General features: G+C 37.9%; 2 protein-coding genes across 10 annotated transcripts in view; one reads left to right on the top strand and one right to left on the bottom strand.

Moving 5' to 3' along the window:
• kcnip4a (potassium voltage-gated channel interacting protein 4a) overlaps positions 1-7,136 on the top strand; it is a 364,749-nt gene extending 357,613 nt beyond the window's left edge. For all 8 annotated transcript variants that reach the window (XM_067419938.1, XM_067419872.1, XM_067420441.1 and 5 more), the window contains 2 exons: positions 1,936-1,998; positions 2,167-7,136. In XM_067419938.1, the coding sequence (XP_067276039.1) occupies positions 1,936-1,998; positions 2,167-2,214 (111 nt within the window). In that variant the 3' untranslated portion in view covers positions 2,215-7,136. The remainder of the gene's footprint in view (positions 1-1,935; positions 1,999-2,166) is intronic.
• Positions 7,137-8,390: 1,254 nt separating this feature from the next.
• The window catches only part of sec24d (SEC24 homolog D, COPII coat complex component), a 30,758-nt gene continuing 18,646 nt past the window's right edge, over positions 8,391-20,502 (bottom strand). Inside the window, exons 13-23 of one of the 2 annotated variants that reach the window (XM_067419700.1) lie at positions 19,652-19,745; positions 19,105-19,221; positions 18,805-18,975; positions 18,329-18,425; positions 15,387-15,532; positions 14,991-15,129; positions 14,408-14,526; positions 13,210-13,389; positions 12,928-13,119; positions 10,719-10,811; positions 8,391-9,620 (exon numbers count right to left, since the gene is read on the bottom strand). In XM_067419700.1, coding sequence (XP_067275801.1) covers positions 9,480-9,620; positions 10,719-10,811; positions 12,928-13,119; positions 13,210-13,389; positions 14,408-14,526; positions 14,991-15,129; positions 15,387-15,532; positions 18,329-18,425; positions 18,805-18,975; positions 19,105-19,221; positions 19,652-19,745 — 1,489 coding nt within the window. In that variant the 3' untranslated portion in view covers positions 8,391-9,479. The remainder of the gene's footprint in view (positions 9,621-10,718; positions 10,812-12,927; positions 13,120-13,209; positions 13,390-14,407; positions 14,527-14,990; positions 15,130-15,386; positions 15,533-18,328; positions 18,426-18,804; positions 18,976-19,104; positions 19,222-19,651; positions 19,746-20,502) is intronic. The other variant, XM_067419773.1, reaches the window with a different exon arrangement.

Genomic DNA, 20,502 nt, shown 5'->3' with positions numbered 1-20,502 from the left:
TAGGTCAATTAGCAACATGATTGGTTTAAAAAGAACCTCTCAGAGTGGCAGTGTCTCTCAGAAGTCAAGATGGGCAGAGGATCACCAATTCCCTCAATGCTGCGGCGAACAACAGTGAAGCAATATCCGAAAGTAGTTTCTCAGAGAAAAGTTGCAAATAGTTTGAAGTTATCATCATCTACAGTGCATAATATCATCCAAAGATTCAGAGAATCTGGAACAATCTCTGTGGGTAAGGGTCAAGGCCGGAAAACCATACTGGATGCCCGTGATTAGACACATATCACATACAGGACTGTTACTGTAACGGAAATCACAACATGGGCAAGTGGATTGTGTCGGTGAACAAAATCCACTGTGCCATTCGCCATTGCTGGCTAAAACTCTATAGGGCAAAAAAGAAGTATCTAAACATGATCCAGAAGTGCAGGTGTTTTCTCTAGGCCAAGGCTCATTTAAAATGGACTATGGCAAAGTGGAACACTGTTCTGGGGTCAGACGAATCAAAATTTGAAGTTCTTTTTGAAAAAAATGGGATGCCATGTCATCCGGACTAAAGAGGACAAGGACAATCCAAGTTGTTATCAGCGCTCAGTTCAGAAGCCTGCATCTCTGATGGTATGGGGGTTGCATGAGTGTGTGTGGCATGGGCAGCTTACACATCTGGAACGGCACCATCAATGCTGAAAGGTATATCACAAAAGTTCTAGAAGAACATATGCTCCCATCCAGACGTCGTCTCTTTCAGGGAAGACCTTGCATTTTCCAAAATGACAATGCCAGATCACATACCGGATCAATTACCACATCATGACTGCGTAGAAGAAGGATCCGGGTACTGACATGGCCAGCCTGCAGTCCAGATCTTTCACCCATAGAAAACATTTGGCGCATTATAAAGAGGAAGATGAGACAAAGAAGACGTAAAACAGTTGAGCAACTAGAAGCCTGTATTAGAGAAGAATGAGGCAACATTCCTAATACTAAACGTGAGCAACTTGTCTCCTCAGTCCCCAGACGTCTGCAGACTGTTGTAAAAAGAAGAGGGGATGCCACACAGTGGTAAACATGGCCTTGTCCCAACTTTTTTGAGATGTGTAGATGCCATACAATTGAAAATTAACTTATTTTTACCTAAAAATTATACATTTTCTCAATTTAAACATTTGATATGTCATCTATGTTGTATTCTGAATAAAATATTGGAATTTGAAACTTCCACATCATGGCATTCTGTTTTTATTTACAATTTGTAGTGTCCCAACTTTTTTGGAATCGGTTTGTAGTAGTGGTCTAGTCAAGTCAACTTCATTTATATAGCTAGCACTTTTTACAATGTTGATTGTTTTAAAGCAGCATTACAGTGTTAAACAGGAAAATAATGCAACAGAATTTGATTCGGCTGTACAGCCGCTCTGGAGAAAACAGTGATGTTTTGCAATACAACACAATAAGAGCATTGTGTGTGTGTGTGAGTAGTAGTAGTATCTGCCCACATTGTCGCTGAATTGACGCATAATTGAAATGAGCTAGATGTAATTTCAATTATCATATCGCGACAATGTGGCCAGATACTACTACTACTACACACACAATGTTCTTATTGTGTTGTATTGCAAAACACTTGTGCTGCTATTTAGGTGGGATACGAGTAAGGTTTAGGATAGGTTTGGTGGTATGAGTAGATTTAAGTGTGGGTTAAGTTGTAAGTGAAGGGTCAACAGTGTAATAATAGATTTTTAATAGATTTAAAAAAAAAATATATATATATATATATATATATATATATATATATATATATATATATATATATATATATATATATATATATACTTGCATATAATTACAGCAAGAATTAATTCTAAACAAGAAGAATATCTATGAGCAACCTCAAATAAATGCATTGACCTTGTGACTCTTTTTGTGTCTTGACAGAAAATGGACAAAAACAGGGATGGAGTGGTCACTATAGATGAATTTATAGACTGCTGTCAAAATGTAAGCCTATTTTTGGGGTGAATGTAATGTGCTGCATGAATGTCTTTCTTGAAAACACTTACAAAAAGTTGTTGTTGAGTAGAGAGAAAAGCTCTTTACATAATGTTCATTGAACCTGAAGACTGTCCATTATTAAAGTGTTTACCTGTGTCCGTTTGCTCCCCACAGGATGAGAACATCATGAGATCAATGCAGCTTTTTGAGAACATAATTTAACGTCCGAATGGACTCTGTTGGCGGGCCAGCTCATATAATCACCTTTATACTCCACAAACCCTGAAGTCCTTGATGAGACACGTCTGATTACAAGCAGCGATTTACCCATAAACCAAAATTAACATTTTTGTCATGTCCTTTTTCCTGTCAATTGTTTTAAAAATTTTATCAATGCTTTATTTAAAGTACAGCAATTTATGGAAGCTTGTTTCCATGGCAGAATTAAAAAATGTAATTGTGACATTTTATCTCACAAATCTTTCTTTTTTTCTCAGAATAGCGAGATATAAACCTGCAATAGAGTGCAACAGTGGCTGTCCCCTTTTTCAGTGGCATTGGTTCTGGAAGTATTTTTTCGAATCAATTCTCCTATATGGATTTCAAACAAGTCTTTGATGAAGTGTTATAAACCATGCACCGAGCCAGTCAGCTATGAGGTGAATCACAACATTACAAACTTTGATTTGAAGCAAAAAGTATTTTTTTAAAATCAGACAAAAATACAAAGGTACAAGACGAAGACTGTACTTATCGGGGGAAAGAACTACAATCCCAACAGCAAATATATATATATATATGATTGGTGGATTTTCTGTACATCATCATGGATAATGTCGTTTTCAATTAAATTCTGCCGGGACAAATACTATCGATTAGCAACCTTGTAGCTCACAGTTTCCATATGGAGAAATTTAATGGAGTTTTTACTTACAGACCCAACAGTTGCACTCTCTTGTCAATATAATATAAAGTCAGAATTGTGAGATATAAACCACCAATTTCAAATTATAAATTCCGAATTTAAGGGTATAAATTTACAATTGCTAGAAAATTCACAACTACTTTTCGTATTTCATTCCCTTATGGAAATACTTTTCCATTCTATACAATGCCATAGATACATCAATCAGCTTTTTCTTCAAATTTCTGAAAATTGAAATGACCAAGCCATTTTTCATCTAGAGGTATATTTCACACATTTGCCCTCTATTCATAAATTGCATCAATTTACAGAGTTTAAGAATATATGACAGACAGTTTACAAAGATTGCTCATGGATTGAACAACCAGTTGGCCCTCATTATTTAACACTCATTGTCAAATCAACTCATTTGTTACTAATGTGTCACACACGACGTAGTACAAATTTGTCACATAACACAGATTCATGCCGTTTTTAAGCACAACAATCAGTAATAATTCATACTTCTTGCCTTCTTTCCATAAGTTCAAACGTGAATCTGCAGCCTTTAAATTTCTACAGAATCATTCCAGAATGTTCTTCTTACTACAACAGCAGGTCCAGCCAAAACAGGTGAAAAGATAATAAAGATAAAGATGTATGTTTTCTAAAAATATATTTAAAATAGATCTTTACTGTTATTTTTGTGTTTTTGTTTTTTTTGTGTTCAAAATCATTTGCCAACTAGAACAAGATGTTATATTATAGATTGGAAGCTACAGGTAGCGACTCAAAGCACACGTTGTATCTGTCTTAGGAAACACTGTTACAAAGTAATGCTGCTTATATGTATCTTAGTTATAAAGTCCTTGTGAAAAATGTCACATTATGTTTACATGTTTCCAACACTGTATCACTGTTCTCAAAGCATCTTGCTGTGTGGGTTTATTTATGAGCGTGTCAGGCTGCCTGTAGCCTATGTTTTTATTCTGTTTGACCATCAGTATGTGTCCGAAAAAGAGCTCTCTGTTAACGTCAAAGAAATGTATCTTGTGTCTTTCAGTGCATTGTTCAAACCTCTGTCTTATAGCGTCTTTAATTGATTTCAGGATATTTAAATGCATTACCCCCACCAAATTTTTGCTTACATTAATGTAGAAGTATTTTCCTTTATTGGGCATTAAACATCACTCACATATAGAATATTATTTAACTGTGGGGAAATCATAAAAACTAAATTATAAATGTGGTTCACCAAGAGTTATAATGTTCTCCACTGTTGCCACCTAGTGGTAAGTGACTTAATTTACAGCACAATGTGGCTGACAATAGACTGGGTAAACCCAGCCTGATCTGCCAGTGATTTGATTTCGCCCTGCAGCTCAGTCCAGAAACCTGTACATTCAAGTCTACTGCTTCTGTTACACATTTGCGGGAACCAATCACAGACTGGCTTATCCACCTGGCGCGCTAGTGGCAGGTTTAACACAATGATGGATTGAGATGCCTGTTGATCACGCCTCTTGTGGTCTGATTGGTTGAAGGACTATCCAATTGCATACAGTCATTTGAATTATGCTCGTTGATCCCGCCTCTTGTGCAGTAGAGCAGACTCCCCAGACCAATGTTTAGTCTTAAAATTGAGCTGTCAGGACAAAGCTGACAACATACTTTGAAGTGAAAAATTGGAAATTTACACAATAACACCACCAAACTAAATTATCGATATTTGGATTCTAATATTTTAGCTGTCTTTAGAAACACACGGGCCCAGTTTCAACAAGCTTCCATTACAATCATAATCATTATTTGTGTACAACTCTTAGCTGAATCCCTGAGGGCAAATCATGTTCCTTCATCATGCATTTTGGTCTCGCGGAGCAGTTACCACAACACAATATTTCTCAAAGCTTAACAAGTGATCGTGGAAGTCTAAAGATAAAGAAGAGTTTTATAAATGTACAGGCCAGTCTAGACATCGGGTTGAAAAGCACAGAGCCCCAAAAGGGACATAGTGAAGAAATATGAGATGAGAGGAAAAATAGTAAGTCGTGCTTAAAAGTGCATTTTCTTGCATGTTTCGCATTCCTGAGAAACTTTGCGTTCTATGATGTTTGTTCTCAAAGTGCTCTAAAGTGTTTTGCAAGGTTTTGGGAGCTAACACAAAGTGTCTTGGGGGAACGCAAAGGTTTTGCTAGCGAACGCACAACTCTTGTAAACGCAAACGTTTTAGGTGCGAACACAAAGGTTTTGCGAGCGCGCACAATTTCTCGAGGGAAAGCAAAGGTTTGCGAGCGAATGCACAATTTTTCAGGAGAACGCAGAGGTTTTGGCAGTGGACACAAAGTTACTTGGGGGAACGGAAAGGTTTTTTTGCGAGCGCATGCAAAGTTTCTCGGGGGTACGCAAAAGATTTGTTTGCGAGTGCATGCAAAGTTTCTCTGGGGTACACAAAGATTTTGTGAGCGCATGCTAAGTTTCTTGGGGGAAACGCAAAGGTTTTACGAGTAAACAACGGTTTGGCGAGCTCATGCAAAGTTTCTCGGGGGAAAAGCAACGGTTTTACAAGTAAACACAATGGTTTGGCGAGCGCACGCAAAGTTTCTTGAGGGAACGCAAATGTTTTGCGAGCAAAGTTACAATTTTTCAGGAGAACGCAAAGGTTTTGAGAGCGAACAAAAAGTTTATTGGGGGAACGCAAATATTCTTTCGCGAGCGCATGCAAAGTGTCTTGGGGGAATGCAAAGGTTTTGCAAGCGCATGCAAAGTTTCTGCGAGCGAACACAATTGCTCGGGGAAAGCAAAGGTGTTGGGAGCGAGCACAATGGTTTTGGGAGTTTTGAGGGGTTTTTGGTTTCTTGGGGCAATGAAAAGATTTTGCGAGCAAAAACAACGTTTCTCAGGGGAATGCAAAGGTTTTGTGAGCACGCAATGTTTCTCGGGGGAACGGATGATTTTTTCTCCCACCACTATGTCCCTTTAGGGACTCCATAGTATAAATTAAAATACATTATTTGTTTGTATTGATTTGTATTTAATATGTGTGTAAATATTTCATAAGTTACAAGGTACATAGCCCCTAAAAGGACATGGTGGTGGGGGGGGAAATAAAAAGTCAATGCTTTAGTGTTCTCTCAAATGTATTGAGAAACTTTGCTCACAAAACCTTTTTGCTCTTTGCGAGTGAACGAAAAGTTCCTCAGGTAAACTTAAAACATTTGCGAGAGAACGCAAAAGCATTGACAAATATTTTTTCCTCCATCTCATTTTTTTTCCTTCACCTTATCCCTTTAGGGTCTCCGTACAAATGAGCATTTTTTATGCCTCTTTTTTCAGATCATACATTTTGCCTATTTATTCAGAATATGCAAATAATGTTTGTTTTGGGTTCTATATACTGTCTAATAAGAACACTTGATTGTCTGCCTTTCTTTTTTTAGGTAGTTTTGCGATGCCTGCATGCCTGTTAGCTTTTCCAGGAGAAGAGTGCATGAGCTTTTCCCAACTCTAGAAATCAGTGCCTTTCTTTGTTAACGCTCACCCCAAACTGTATTTTCTGTATGACTTCATTGTAATTGAGTTACAGCATATGACATGAACCTTTTTTGTCCTTTTCTGAAACCTGCTTTGTCATTTCTGTATTTGAGGTTTCCCATTGACATTGAAATGCACAATTTCTTGCAAGCGACGAGAGAACGAGCTGCATGCTTAGAGAGTGAAGAAGGCTTTACGGCAGGGGTGGGCAACTCTGGCCCATCGAGATCCACTTTCCTTAAGAGTTTGGCTCCAACCCTGACCAAACTCACCTGCCTGTAGCTTTCTAGGGCTGCGTCTGAAAGGAAGCCCGACTTGTTGTCTTGCTGTTCTATCAGGCAATTAATAATAATCTGTTAAATATATATAGCGCTTTTATCTGCACTCAAAGCGCTTTACACATAGAGGGGGCAATCTCCTCAACCACCATCATCATCCAACTTGATGATGCATCGGCAGCCATATTGTGCCAGAACGCAGAAGAAGAGGCAGTGATGAAGCCAATCAGTATATGTGGAGATGATTAGGAGGCCATGATGGGCAAAGGCCAATGGGCAAACTTGGCCAGGGTTAAACCCCAACCCTTTTTTTAAAGGACATCATGGCCACATCTCTTCTAATGACATGCATACAGGTCTAATGATCTAGAAGAAAACAAGGAGAGCTTTGGTGATAACCAAGGTTACTTCTCCGCTTTTTCATATTAAACTGTTATTCTCTTAACTAAAACGAGTTGATACACACCTCTCTCGTCTCAGTGCGTGCACTTAATCTCTCTGACGCGCGGTGACGATCTGTTAGATATCAAGTAAGAAGCGACCAAACACCTCCACGTTTTCCCTATTTAAATACAGTTACACGAATAGTTGAACGATCGATAAAATAAAACGTGGCGCTTTTCTATGCGGATTAAAAAGGTAAAGTTTACCTCACACACCCCTCCCTCTCTCATTTCTGTCAATAGGGGGGAGGTGGAGATGTGAGGGAGGATGTTTCAGCCGGGACTTTTTACTGCGCAGAGTCGAAGTACTCTCAGAAGTGTTATTCCGCCATACATTATAGTTCTCCTTTTTAATCCGCTTAGAAAAGCGCCAAGTTTTATTTTATGTCATCATACTTGATTGTTCAACTATTTGTGTAACTGTATTTAAATAGGGAAAACATGGAGGTGTTTGGTCGCTTCTGACTTGATCTCTGTTTGGTACCATAGTGAATGAACTGGGCTTAGAGGGCTAAGCTAAATGCTATCAGATCGTCACCGTGCGTCAGAGAGATTAAGTGCACGCACTGAGACGAGAGAGGTGTGCATCAACTTGTTTTAGTCAAGGGAATAACAGTTTAATATGAAAAAGCTGTGAAGAATCCCTTTAATGATCATTTCCTCCAAAGGTAGCATTTTTAAACTTTCAGACACAGCCTAGTAACCCTGAAGCCTTCATTGAATACCTTCAATAGCTTGTTCAGGTGCATTTGAGTTAACTCTACAGGAAAGGGGATCTGGAGGGCCAGAGGTCCTGCTTTACGGTGTAAGCCAGGGCTATTCAAATCTTACCCTGGAGGGCCAATGCGGTGCAGAGTTTAGCTCCAACCTTAATCAAGCACACCTGAACATGCTAATCAATGTCTCCAGGATCATTAGAAAATCACAGGTGGGTGTGTTTGATCAGGGTTGGAGCTAAACTCTGCAGTGCATTGGCCCTCCAGGGTAAGATTTGAATAGCCCTGGTGTAAGCGATTGGCCCGTAAAGATGGGTAGAGCTGTCTGGAGCAGATCTAGTGCTCTGTGTGCCTATCCCAAGCTTCTCTGTGAATTAGATGAGTGCATTTTGTAACATAGTCAATAAACCGCTCAGAATGTACATTGCACGGCTGGTTCATTGTATATCAGATCATTGGTAATCTGATGCCTACGAAATAGCTATGATTAAACCATCGAGTTCAGATAAACACAAAACACACGTTCAAGGTTAACAGGGACTACACCTTTATTCAAAAACAGCTATATAAAGGCTTTAAGTTGAAATGTACATGACAGGCTGCCTTCGGCTTACAGAAATGAATCTTTTCTGTGTTGAATACGAAGAAGCACACGTGTGTCTGATCCGAAGCATTAATGAGCAGGTACAAAGGCTAGATGCATGTGACCTGAGGTATAGCTGCTTACGAGTCTTTAAAATCCATCTCAAACTGTAATAAAATATACAGTATTGGTCCAGAGATGTACCATTAGAAGTCAGGAAAAAATAAGGCAAATTTAGTATAATAATTGCTCCCTTTATACTCCACTTTGGAAATGTTTCAAAGATCAAAACTGTATAAATGACAAATAATAACTGACATTGATTGCAAAATAAAAGAGACGTTCAGTTCTTTTAGATTAAAGAACGTGTTCTGATGTTTCTTTAAATGTCTAATGGTTAAACAGGAAAGCCCTGTCTCTTTACACATTTTGAAGTATTGGAAACATACAAACAAAATGTAAACATATGATGCCCAAAATAATGAGTAAAAAAATTAAGACAAAGGTGTTTAAAAAAAAAAACTGATTTAATTTTTGTACATGAATAGATTTCAGTTATGTTGATGGTTTCGTCCCTGAAGTCATACAAAGAGAAAAAATGCAAGTTTTGTACTGTATAGGTTCGGTCTCAAAGATGTCATCTATTAATTTAATAGACACCGCACAGATGTTCCACTCAAATCCACACATTACGAGACTGGTTTGTTCATTTTGCTGTGCGTCGACTGTGTGAAGGATTCAAAGAAATGTTTCCCTTTGGTAAAATAAATCTGGAGGGATGATTTAATAAAATCATTGAGATGATCTCAACATAATGGCTTCTCAGAACAGGGAGATGCGGCGCATTTGAAGGTGTTCAATCGAAACACCCACTTACCAGCATCCCTCATGCGGAACAGAAAGAAATCAACCACAAAGATCATACACAACTGCAGAAAGAGTTTGGTCATATATCATAGGCAGCTGTAGAGATTATAAGAAGATGGCTGTGCGCTATAACACTCTTAACTGTGTGTGTGTTTGTGAGAGTTAAGTAAGCAGCTGCCTGATCTCGCGGTGGACGTAGCACAGGAAGTCCATGTAAGACGCCCCTCCGTGAAGACCCTTATCCTCCACCAGGTGCTGACGGAACAACATCTCTGCTCGGTCCTTCTGCTTTACTATCAGCAGCTACACACACACACACCAGGATAGAGACAAAAAAAAACTTTTAGGTACACTACTGTTCAAAAGTTTGGGGTCAGTAAGATTTCTTTTAAGCTTTTGAAACAAGTCTCTTATGGTCAACAAGGCTCAATTATTTGATCAAAAATACAGTTAAAACATTAATATATAACAAGCTTTCTATTTTTATATACTTAAAAAAGGTCATGTGATGGTACATTTGAATTTTCAGCATCATTACTCCAGTCTTCAGTGGCACGTGATCCTTCAGAAATCATCCTAATATGCAGATTTTCTGCTCAATTACTATCAATTCTCCTTGGTGATCAATTATTAATAATGGGTCTTATTACATATTACTACTAGCCTAGAAATCTAGACGCACCCTTGCGGCAGCAAATTTAATTTGCCCGCAAGTGTCGTCTAGGCACTCTCAATACCATTCTGTGTTCCTCAAAATCTGGACTGCCCAATCACATCATGTATAGAGTCGGCGGGCGGGGCCATAATGACGACGGCCGAGTTGCGTTTGCGTGCTTCTAGTTAACACAGAAAGAGAAACTGGCGAACGGCGGTGGTCTTTCGAATCAGCTCTGACCGCGACTCTGGAAGACTTGGAGTTAAGCTTTTCTCTGAGAAAAGAACAAAGAGCGGGAAGATGTGTTCGTAGTTTAGCTGACCAGATAACGGCAAATGTTTAATCAGTCAGCGAGCTCTGCTTTGCTCTGGTTTGCTCTGACTTGCAGGAAAAATTGGTCTCAACATTAATATTAAGAAATGTTTCTTGTGCAGCAAATCCTCATATTAGAATTATTTTTTTGAAGGAAAATCATGTGACATTGAAGAAATAAAAATTAAGAAAGTTCTGCGAAGCAAAACTAAAAATTCAGTTTGCATCGCAGAATAAAAGAAACTATTACTAGTAATGAAATAATTAAATATAAAATGATTATATTAGTTATCTTAATACTGCCTCAAAATCACATTATTCACATTACAAGCTGAAATTCAAATTAGCATCAAGCCTCTTTACAACAATCATAAGACAAAGACAGATGTTGAAACCGCATGCAAGAGAGAGGAGATGGTGAGAGTCAGCTGTACCTTCATGGATGTGGCCCTCTGCTGTGAAATGCTGGAGATGATTGAATGGAGTTTCCTGGAATGAGCATTATCCAGCACAGGTAATGACGTCTGCTGAAAGACAATTAAACCTCCACAGTTATCACTGCAGCTCTGACGTTGATTTCCATAATGAGAAGAGTGAAAAGAGCGTTTCCTTGATTAAAGCAAGACAAGTAGTGAGACCAATAGTGCAAAGAGGAAAAGGTTATTGTTTATAAAATCCAATCAAGAAAAGATAAGTACTTTACAAGCAAAAGTTAAATAAAAGTTATATTTCAGCTGAGCCCTAAGCAAGAATTCAAGGCCATGTATTTTAGGACACGTCACCTTATTTCCATGGCACTGCGTCATGCTTAATGTGAAACACAGCAACCACAATAGCACTTTATGACTGACGTTTTGTATCGCTTTAAGTAAGGGATAATGTACACCCAGCCGGTTGTTATCGCAGAATAAACCCCGACAGAGTGATCAGGACCCCGGCGCGAAGAGGAGGGGTCTTGCATCACTGTGAAGGGGTTTATTCTGCGATAAAAACCGGCTTGGTGTACATTATCCCGCTTATTACACGGCTACTATTCTCAAATAAATTAGACACAAAATATTGTCTTAAATTTAAATATTTTATTAGCTCTTACGCAAAGCTTCCGCGAAGAAAAACAGTTCCAAACTGCTTTAAGCTTTTATCTATTGCTGAAGATTTATTTTTACCATATGCTAAATGTTGAAAATGAATGCTGAAAGGGTTAGTTCACACAAAAATGAAACCAAGCCTATGATTTACTCACCCTCAAGTCATCATAGGTGTATATGACATTCTTCTTTCAGACAAATACATTTGGAGTTATATTTAAAAAGCCCAGGCTAACATTAATCCCAGCAGTAGTTGTAGCTGTTTTTGAAGTCCATTAAAAATGCAGCTGTCCGTCAAATAACGTGCTCCACACGGCTTTGATGGGTTAATAGAGCCTTCTGATTCGAATTGATGCGTTTGTGTAAGAAAAATATCCATATATAAAACTTTATAAAGGAAACCCGCCTTGAGGTCTTCCATTGTAGCCATGGCTGTTTAAGTATTTAACAGCCACAAGATGGCGCCAGCGTTAAGCATAGAAGTAGTGCCGGTCAAGATAACTCGTAGTACCCAGATGAGCGGTTGTTATCTGGAAATAACATACCGCTGGAATGCGCGATTGACCAATAAGAATCAAGTATTTCACAGAGCCGTGTAATAATGTTCGTTCAAACACCTTTTATAATGATCTTATTAGTTGATCTATAATGTGAGATGGGTGCTGCCATGTTTGCGCCACATTTCAGAGAGCTCCCAAAATAAATAAAAGTGGCTGGTGAACACAGAAGAATGGAGTAAACTACACAATAGATGTAAGAGATATTAAGATACTTAAATATCAGTAAGTTTGGTTCTATTGAAGGTGCATTGTGTAGTATTTATAAGGATCTTTTGACAGAAATGCAATATAATAATACATAAGTTTACAGTGGTGTATAAAGACTTAACATAATGAACCGTTATGTTTTTATTATATTAGAATGAGCCATTTCTATTTACACACACCGCTGGTCCCATTACAGTAAAGTCTCCATTTTGCACCATTTTTTTCTACAGTAGCCCTAAACGGACAAATTTCTCTATAGAGCACTAGCTACTCTCTGCTCTCTCCGACGATTTAATTTTTGTCCTGTGCCGGCCACCGTAGCTTCTCAATGTGCTTCGAAACGGAGAGGTGATCGGTGGGAGATTGCAATTCACAACCTTACCACTAGATGCCGCAAAAATGTACACAGTGCACCATAAATAGATTAAAATATCAGTCTGTATTGTTCTAAGAGATTAAATGCTGGTCGGTTTTATTCTATTTCGGTGTTTAAATATTGTCAGTTTTATTCCATTAAGAGATTTAAAAACTTAAAATTTTCAAAAAGTATATAAAAACAATAATAAGATTGGCTGTTGCAGGTGAAAAGTCTGATTCGAGCACACCAAAGAAAGTAATTAAAGAATTCAGAAATGATTATCGATATAATAATATATATGTATATATAATGGAAAAATGGGGGTGGGGGGGGGGGATGACGTATCATTTCTGACCTCTCACTTACATATACTTTATTTAAATTGCTGTATAATAAAAAAAAATGTAATTAACAAAACTGTGTGTCATACCCCTTCTGTGGTCAGGTGTCCGAAAGAGGGCACATCAAAGAGGTTCTGGATGAGTTCAGGTGAGCAGGCCTGTCCCAGCCAGAGGAACATAGAGAGCCCGTTTTCCAACAGGAACATGCCTGACTCGCTGAGCCGCTCCTCAGAACAGCGCACTGGAGCTGGGATTGACTCACTGGACACATCCATAGTGTGCTGCGAGAGAGAGGGCAAACACGTAAACTGTAATGTTTAGAGCTTAAAGTTTATGATAGAAGTGATATACATGTTGCGTGTGTAACTCACCAGCGGGATGAGCCGAGGGTAGAGTAGGACCTGGGTTTCCTCCACTCCCATCGCCATCACCATGAGTCTGTAAAAGGCTCTGTCATCTGTTGAGAGCTCAGTACTGCCCACTAGAGATGGCGTCTTCAACAGACTGTTCATGTAGACGGGGAACACCTTCATCGCATCAGGCAGGATTAGCTGTAGGGTGAAATGTTCAAGAAGAGCCTTCAGTTTACACATCAAATCGGAGATACACGCTCAAAAAAAGTTTAAATGAGACATAAGAAGAATGGGAATAAGAAGGAATTTTCTGTATTGATTTTTTTACAGGTGTTCCACCTGTAATTTTGTGTATTGTGTTTCTGTTTGAAGGAAATGGCTGTAAATTTAAACAGGTATAAAATATAAATATTATACAATCAACTTAAAACTTTAAAAAAATATAGTTGAAGTACTAAAACAACTTAAGTCTAAATAGAAATATTAAAGTGAAAACTAATAAGGACAAAAGCAAATGACAAAATTGGTCAAAACTTAAACTAAATTAGATCACATTATATTCAGTCCTTATTACGGTGTAATTATACATTTAAATACTGAGTAATATTAATCAACTATATTTACCTACTACATAATTGGTGTATGGTTAGTTGCATGTAATTGTGCATAATTTGCTGTTTTTATTATAAATACATGTAAGATGTGTAACAGGGACACTGTAAAATAAAGTGTTATCCTTAATTAAAATGAAACCTAAAAAATTAATCAAAATTGAATTAAAAATAAATATGATAGTACATAAATAATAATAATAATAATAATGTGTTCGATTTATATAGCGCTTTTCAAGGCACTCAAAACGCTTTACATTGAAGGGGGGAATCTCCTCAACCACCACCAATGTGCAGCATCCACCTGGATGATGCGACGGCAGCCATATTGCGCCAGAACGCTCACCACACATCAGCTGATTGGTGGAGAGGAGACCGAGTGATGAAACCAATCAGGAGAGGGGGATGATTAGGAGGCCATGAAGGACAGAGGCCATTGGGCAAATTTGGCCAGGATGCTAAAATAGCACTGCTGCATTATAACTGTATGATTTTACACATGCTGTGTGTGTGAAGCATTAATGATGGAAGATTATGTTTTTATAAGAATGTACACTGCATATGAACATACGTAGATGGACATGAATGTGAAGCGTTACACTGACCTGACTGGCAGCTGAAGGAGTGGCACAGTTCTTCCTGTAGCAGGCTAGCATGTGAGCCGTCTGGTTTACCAGGATTTCCCTCACCGTCTTCAGTGGCTGGTTGAGCATGGCCCGATACGCTGCAGGACAAATGTATCAACCACAATCACTGACTTCATCAAAGGGAAACTATAAACCATCCCCTCATCATACTATTTTACATTTTTAAATGTGCTGCTGTATAGATAGTGCAGAAAATTAAAGGTATAAAAATGAAGGTAATAAAATGTATAAAAAATGTAATATTAATATTAGTATATTAAATATTAGAAATTAGAAATGTTGTAAATTTGAAATGAATTACTAAAACTGAAGTAAAAAACCACATAACAGAAAAAAAAATGTGATTGATGCTTCTATCACCATAAAACCAAAATGATCAGATAGCATCAGATTGAAAAAAGATAGTTTATTAAAAGATTGATTTGAAATCTCATTATTGTTAATTTTAAGGTGGGCATTATGTCCCACATTATGTAAAAAATCTGCAACAATAGACAGAAGTTTTCATTCACATTCATGTATGAGTTAGAAAGATGGTCACCTGACTTGGCGAAGAAGTTGATGAGGGCATCTGTCTCACAGCTTTTGTAGAGCTCAGAGAGCTGTGAGCTGCAGTTCAGACTGAGGTTGTGAACTCGCAGCCTTCTTTGTCCACCAATGGTGGTGTAGAGCAAAGCACACTGGAAACCCAGAGGAGACAAACTCAATTGTGTTGCTCTTGCCAGAAAGTGAATTCCAAACGCATCACATCAAAACAATGAGGGTTTAAATGTAATTGAGTTACCAAAAAAAAAAAGGTTGCATCAAACAATCGTATTACTGGTCAGCGACTTAACATGTGACCAGTTTTGTTACACTGAGTATTCCCAAATGTCTTTTGTATTCTTTGGCAGTCTTGTCATTGTCTCAAAGCTCAGTGGCCGACATGAAGACTGACCTGCATTACAGCTCCAGACTCCTCGCTGAGTGTGTCGTCATGTTTAAACTCCACCGTCAAGGCCTTGTCACAGTCCACTGCTGCCATTTCCACATCTGTAGTGTTGTTCATGTGTACGGCACCAAAGAAATCTGTTGCCCTAAAGCCTTGAGAAACATGCAGATGTTAAGACAATCATAAGTTAAATATTCATTACCGTTCAAAAGTTTGGGGTCAGAAACATTTATTAATGTTTCAGAAATAAGCCTAACTAAGACTGCATTTACTGATAATAATAAATAATTATTTGTTACATTTATATAGCACTTTTCTAGGCACTTTACATATAGAAGGGGGAATCTCCTCAACCACCACCAGTGTGCAGCATCCCCCTGGATGATGCGACGGCAGCCATATTTCGCCAGAACGCTCACCATACACCAGATGATTGGTGGAGAGGAGACGAGAGTGATGAAGCCAGTCATTATATGGGGATTATTGCCAATGGGAAAATTTGGCCAGGATGCCGGGGTTACACCCCTACTCTTTATCGAAGGACATCCTGTGATTTTTATTTACCACAGAGAGTCAGGACCTCGGTTTAATGTCTCATCTGAAGGATGGTGCGTGTCACAGTATAGTTCTCCCCATCACTATATTGGGGTGTTAGGACCCATACAGACCACAGGGTGAGTGCCCTCTGCTGGCCCTCTAACAGCAGCTACTTGGTTTTCCCAGTTGGTCTCCCATCCAGGTACTGACCAGATTCAGCCCTGCTTAGCTTCAGTGGGAAACCAGTCTTGGGCTACAGGGTGATATGACTGCTGGTTATCAGTATAATTTGTAATATTTTAAAATAATATTATATCCATTTAAAATAATCTTCTATTTTAATACATTTTAAAATATAATCTATTTCTGTAATGTCAAAGCTGAATTTTCAGCATCATTACTCCAGACTTTAGTGTCACATGACCCTTCAGAAATCAATCTGATTTACTACTCAAGCAACATTTCTTATTATTATGTAGCGACTCAGGCGAATCAAACACACAATCGCCAGTTACATTTAACAAATAGGTTTTGAAAGTTGTGCTGATGGACAGACCTTCCCCCAACACAACAGCTACCCTGGAAACCATCTGATAAGGTGTTTTATGGCCGGAAAGAATGTGGCCACATGAAGTCTTATACACAAAGAGTTTAAGACACAGAGCTTTTGCCTCAAATTATAGACAAACCATCTATAAATGAACATGCACCCCAGGACATTATATGTAAACACATAACTGTCTTGTAAAATGTTTATTCTGTATGGTATTTTGCATCTTTTTGTCTGTGTCTTAACAAAGTACTAGTTCAGATAACCTCATATATGTCATGTCTCCTATCAAATTAATGCTCACTTCACGACTTACACTTCCATGTATATCACTTATTCAGAAAATGCAGTGTGTGTTTGTTGCATTAATTATAGTATGAAGACTCAGAGACCCACTGAGTCAAACTTTCAGAAAAAAAGAGCTATAAATCTGCTGAGGAATTTCCCGCCGGGAAACCCCAACACTCTCATTGGTTAAGTCTAACCCTGGAGGGTGGGACTACGGCCAGACCATAAAAGGAGGACCTCGGATGCCCTCCTTCCCTCTTACACTCTTCTCTTCTCCGAAACTCTCTGGCTTTTACTTCTTCAACTCTCTCCCTGTGGGAGCCAACACCCACGGGGGGGGCTGGCACTTAAGCCATGCCACCAATGCAGGCCCTCCAAGCAGGCCTCATCTCTTCCAAAAATCTTCTCTTCTACAATCCGATCTTCAAGAACACGAAGCATCGCTAAAGCAAACAGCCGCTTCCCTCCCAACCTCGGAAAGGACCGCCGGACACGTAGAGACACGCAGAGACACATACGCACACAAGCGAGAAGCCAAAACGAAACCAAAAAGAATGCAAGTATTCTTATTCTTACTGCTGTAAAGAGGGTGTTATTCTCCCGTTGGGATAAATTAACTCCGTGAAGGTCGTATTTGGTTGAACTGAAGGAAAGCTGTTTCTTACCCTCCCCCACTCTCTTTGTCTCTCTCTCTCCCTCTCTCTTTGTCTCTCTCTCTCTCTCTTTTATCTCTCTCTAACTTCAGTCTATTCATTATTCTCTTTTATGTATTCTTTCGTTAATATCTATACTTCTACTCTCGTGATGCATATTTAGTATGTACTTTCTGTGTGAATTGTAGTGTTATTTTTTTAGTCTGTGTTTATTAAACCTTCAAAGGACATTTAATGAGTTGAATCTGTTATTCTGCCACATACACAAAGTCAATGAAACTTGCGATCTAAACGTTACCTAACTGCTTATGCTACTATGTTAGTAAAGTAAACTGTATGACCATTTGAAATATTGAACTTATCCTGATCAGTAAAGTTAATGTTTCTCATGCGCTCGTAAAGCAGTAATCCATTATTGAGAATTAATTTGAAAAGTCTATAACTAATTTGCAGGACAAACTTAGTAGGATAATTTCAAGCAATTTCATAAAGGGTTACTTGTATTTAATTAAACAATTTTCCCTATCGGAAAATTTTAATACGTAATGAACAACTGGCAAATCATATTCATAAATTCATGAATATTGAATATTAAATCCCTTTTGAGTTAATTATTCCCCGAGACATTAAACTCATGCGTCGTTGTTGTTACAATGATCACTGCTGAAAACAGCTTAACATTTTTTTGGAAATCTTGATTTTTTTCTTTTGATTCTTTGATGAACAGAAAGTTTAAATCAACTGCATTTGTTAAAAATATAAATTATTTGTAACATTATAAATGTCTTTATTGTCCCTTTTGCCGAATTATAGTAATGATTTATTTTGAAAAAATAAAATGAAATCTCACTCACCCCCAACTTTTTAAACAGTAGTTTGTTTAATCAAACAATGTCCATGTACTTTTCTAATGTTATTACCTGTGCCAGTACGGACACGCATGATGGCGTCGAATCCGATGGACTTCTCCACATCTCTCCTGAGGTCACTGAGAAAATGCTGACCATTAATCTCCACCTGAAAATAAAAATATAAATGTTTTAGGTTTGACCACAAGAGGGTAGCAATTAATAAAAAGTCATTTTACAGTACTGTTCCCCATGTACATATTATAATAATTACAATAATTGGGTATAACTAGGTACTTATCCTGAACCTAACCCTAAACATATACCCTACTTTAATAAAATCTTGTTTACATTAATTAATGCACAAGGAACTAACATAAACAACTGTATTTTAACTAATATTAAAAAAGATTAACAAATACGGTAACAAATGTATCACTCATGGTTAGTTCATGTTAGTTAATACATTAACTAAAGTTAACTAATCGAAACCTTAGTTAACCTGTTAAGCCTGTGTTTCATCTGTGTTTCAGTATGTGCACGTGTACCTGAAAGTTGCTGTACTTGTAGATTGAGCCTCCAGTATGTGAGGGCACGTCGCCCATGGTGGCAATATCCATATACTGGTTGGGAAACAGGAAGAGGTCGACACAACAGCCCTGCGCCACACAGTCTTTAGTCAGCTGCTCATACACACCCCGCTGAGGCTGGAACAGAGTCTGACAACACACACACACGAATCACAGGATTTTAATGTTTAGTACTATTTTATGCAGATGCATGTATGTAGCTTGTATTTAGGAGTTTTTTTGAATGGGGCTATTTCACTGAATAAAATAAATATTCACCTTCTCCTTTTCTGTACCGACTAGTTTTTTGTCATCTCTGTTTTTCAGTTTTCCTGGAGCCTCTGCTGTTGGCATGGAGGAGTGGAAGATAAAGAGTTTGCCACTGCATTCAGCTGCCTGAGGAGAGAAAAGAAAAAAATATCACAAAAATATAAAAATCCTAAAACATTCTTATTGTCTGATGGTTTTATCTGTTCATGTGAATTTTAAATCAGTACATATGTGAAGGACTTGGATGCATTAAGAGTACTTAATTAGGAGCAATGACAAAAAAACATGAACATGTCATTGATGTAATGAAGCAACAAGAACTGTCACCAGTGATGACGAGAGGGAACATAGTCCCGGAAGAATTTAAGAGACGACCCTAGTGACAACTGTGTTTATCAAATAAAGTGTGCTTACATGGAGTACTAAAGTGCACCTTTGTTAAACAATGTACAAATATAACCAGTAAGTAAGTACTTTAAGAAAGGGTGTGAACAGATGGACTGACGTTCCAGAAACTGTTTGGTAAATAGTTCATCCTCTTAGATTTGTTTTTTACCTTTAGGGCCTCCACACCAGCTTGCATCACTGGAGCAAAAACAGTCTCGCTCTCATTGGAGTCAGCAAACATGTCAGGGATCTGATCTAAAAGGCTAAAGAAAATAAAACACAAAATTATTTTGTGATAGGCAGGAAAAGCATGCTTGAATTAAGGGAGAGTACAGTATAAGGTTAGGAAGTAATTACTGTAGATCTAGTCTGAGCTGTTGACTTTCTCTGAGAAATTATTCATTACTCATACATTTCTGTCAACGCTCATAACTGTAACACCAAAATGGATACATGTGTGGCTTTGTTAGTGATGTATGCAAAACCCTTCATCACTAATTAGTTATTTTGCAATATAAAACAAAAAGAAATTAAAGATTTTTGTATATGCTGTGTGTTCCCAGCTGCTATGAGACACTTGTTGCACACTGCAGTTAGCTAGATCGATTTTAGGCATGTTAAAACATGGTACTCGCTGTAAAAGATTTAGACAACGAGACTAACTATGTTAAGCTATATAACAATGTCTATGAATGTCTCCAAACAGTTGTCTAGCCCGCCTAATAAAACACATAATATGTTAAGCATCTTTGGTGTTTCCATAGTTTCTACAAAATAAAGTCAAGGGTAACGCAGGTATAATTTCACTAATAGGAGACACACGGACACGATCCGTGTCCTGTTTAAAATGGCTTATTTCTCTAGATTAAAACATTCCTGAAAACATTTGGGATAATATAAGTACACATGCCAACAAAATATATAACATTGGGTTACACTTTATCTTACTGTGTCTTTGTTACACTGTAATTATATATTTAAGTACTGTGTAATTTAAATACATGTACTTACTATAGGGTT

This window comes from Pseudorasbora parva, chromosome 1, assembly GCF_024679245.1.
Source record: "Pseudorasbora parva isolate DD20220531a chromosome 1, ASM2467924v1, whole genome shotgun sequence".
NCBI classification, from domain to species: Eukaryota; Metazoa; Chordata; class Actinopteri; order Cypriniformes; family Gobionidae; genus Pseudorasbora; species Pseudorasbora parva.
The sequence above is the reverse complement of the archived record's forward strand: the minus strand, read 5'-3'. Positions and strand labels throughout refer to the sequence as shown.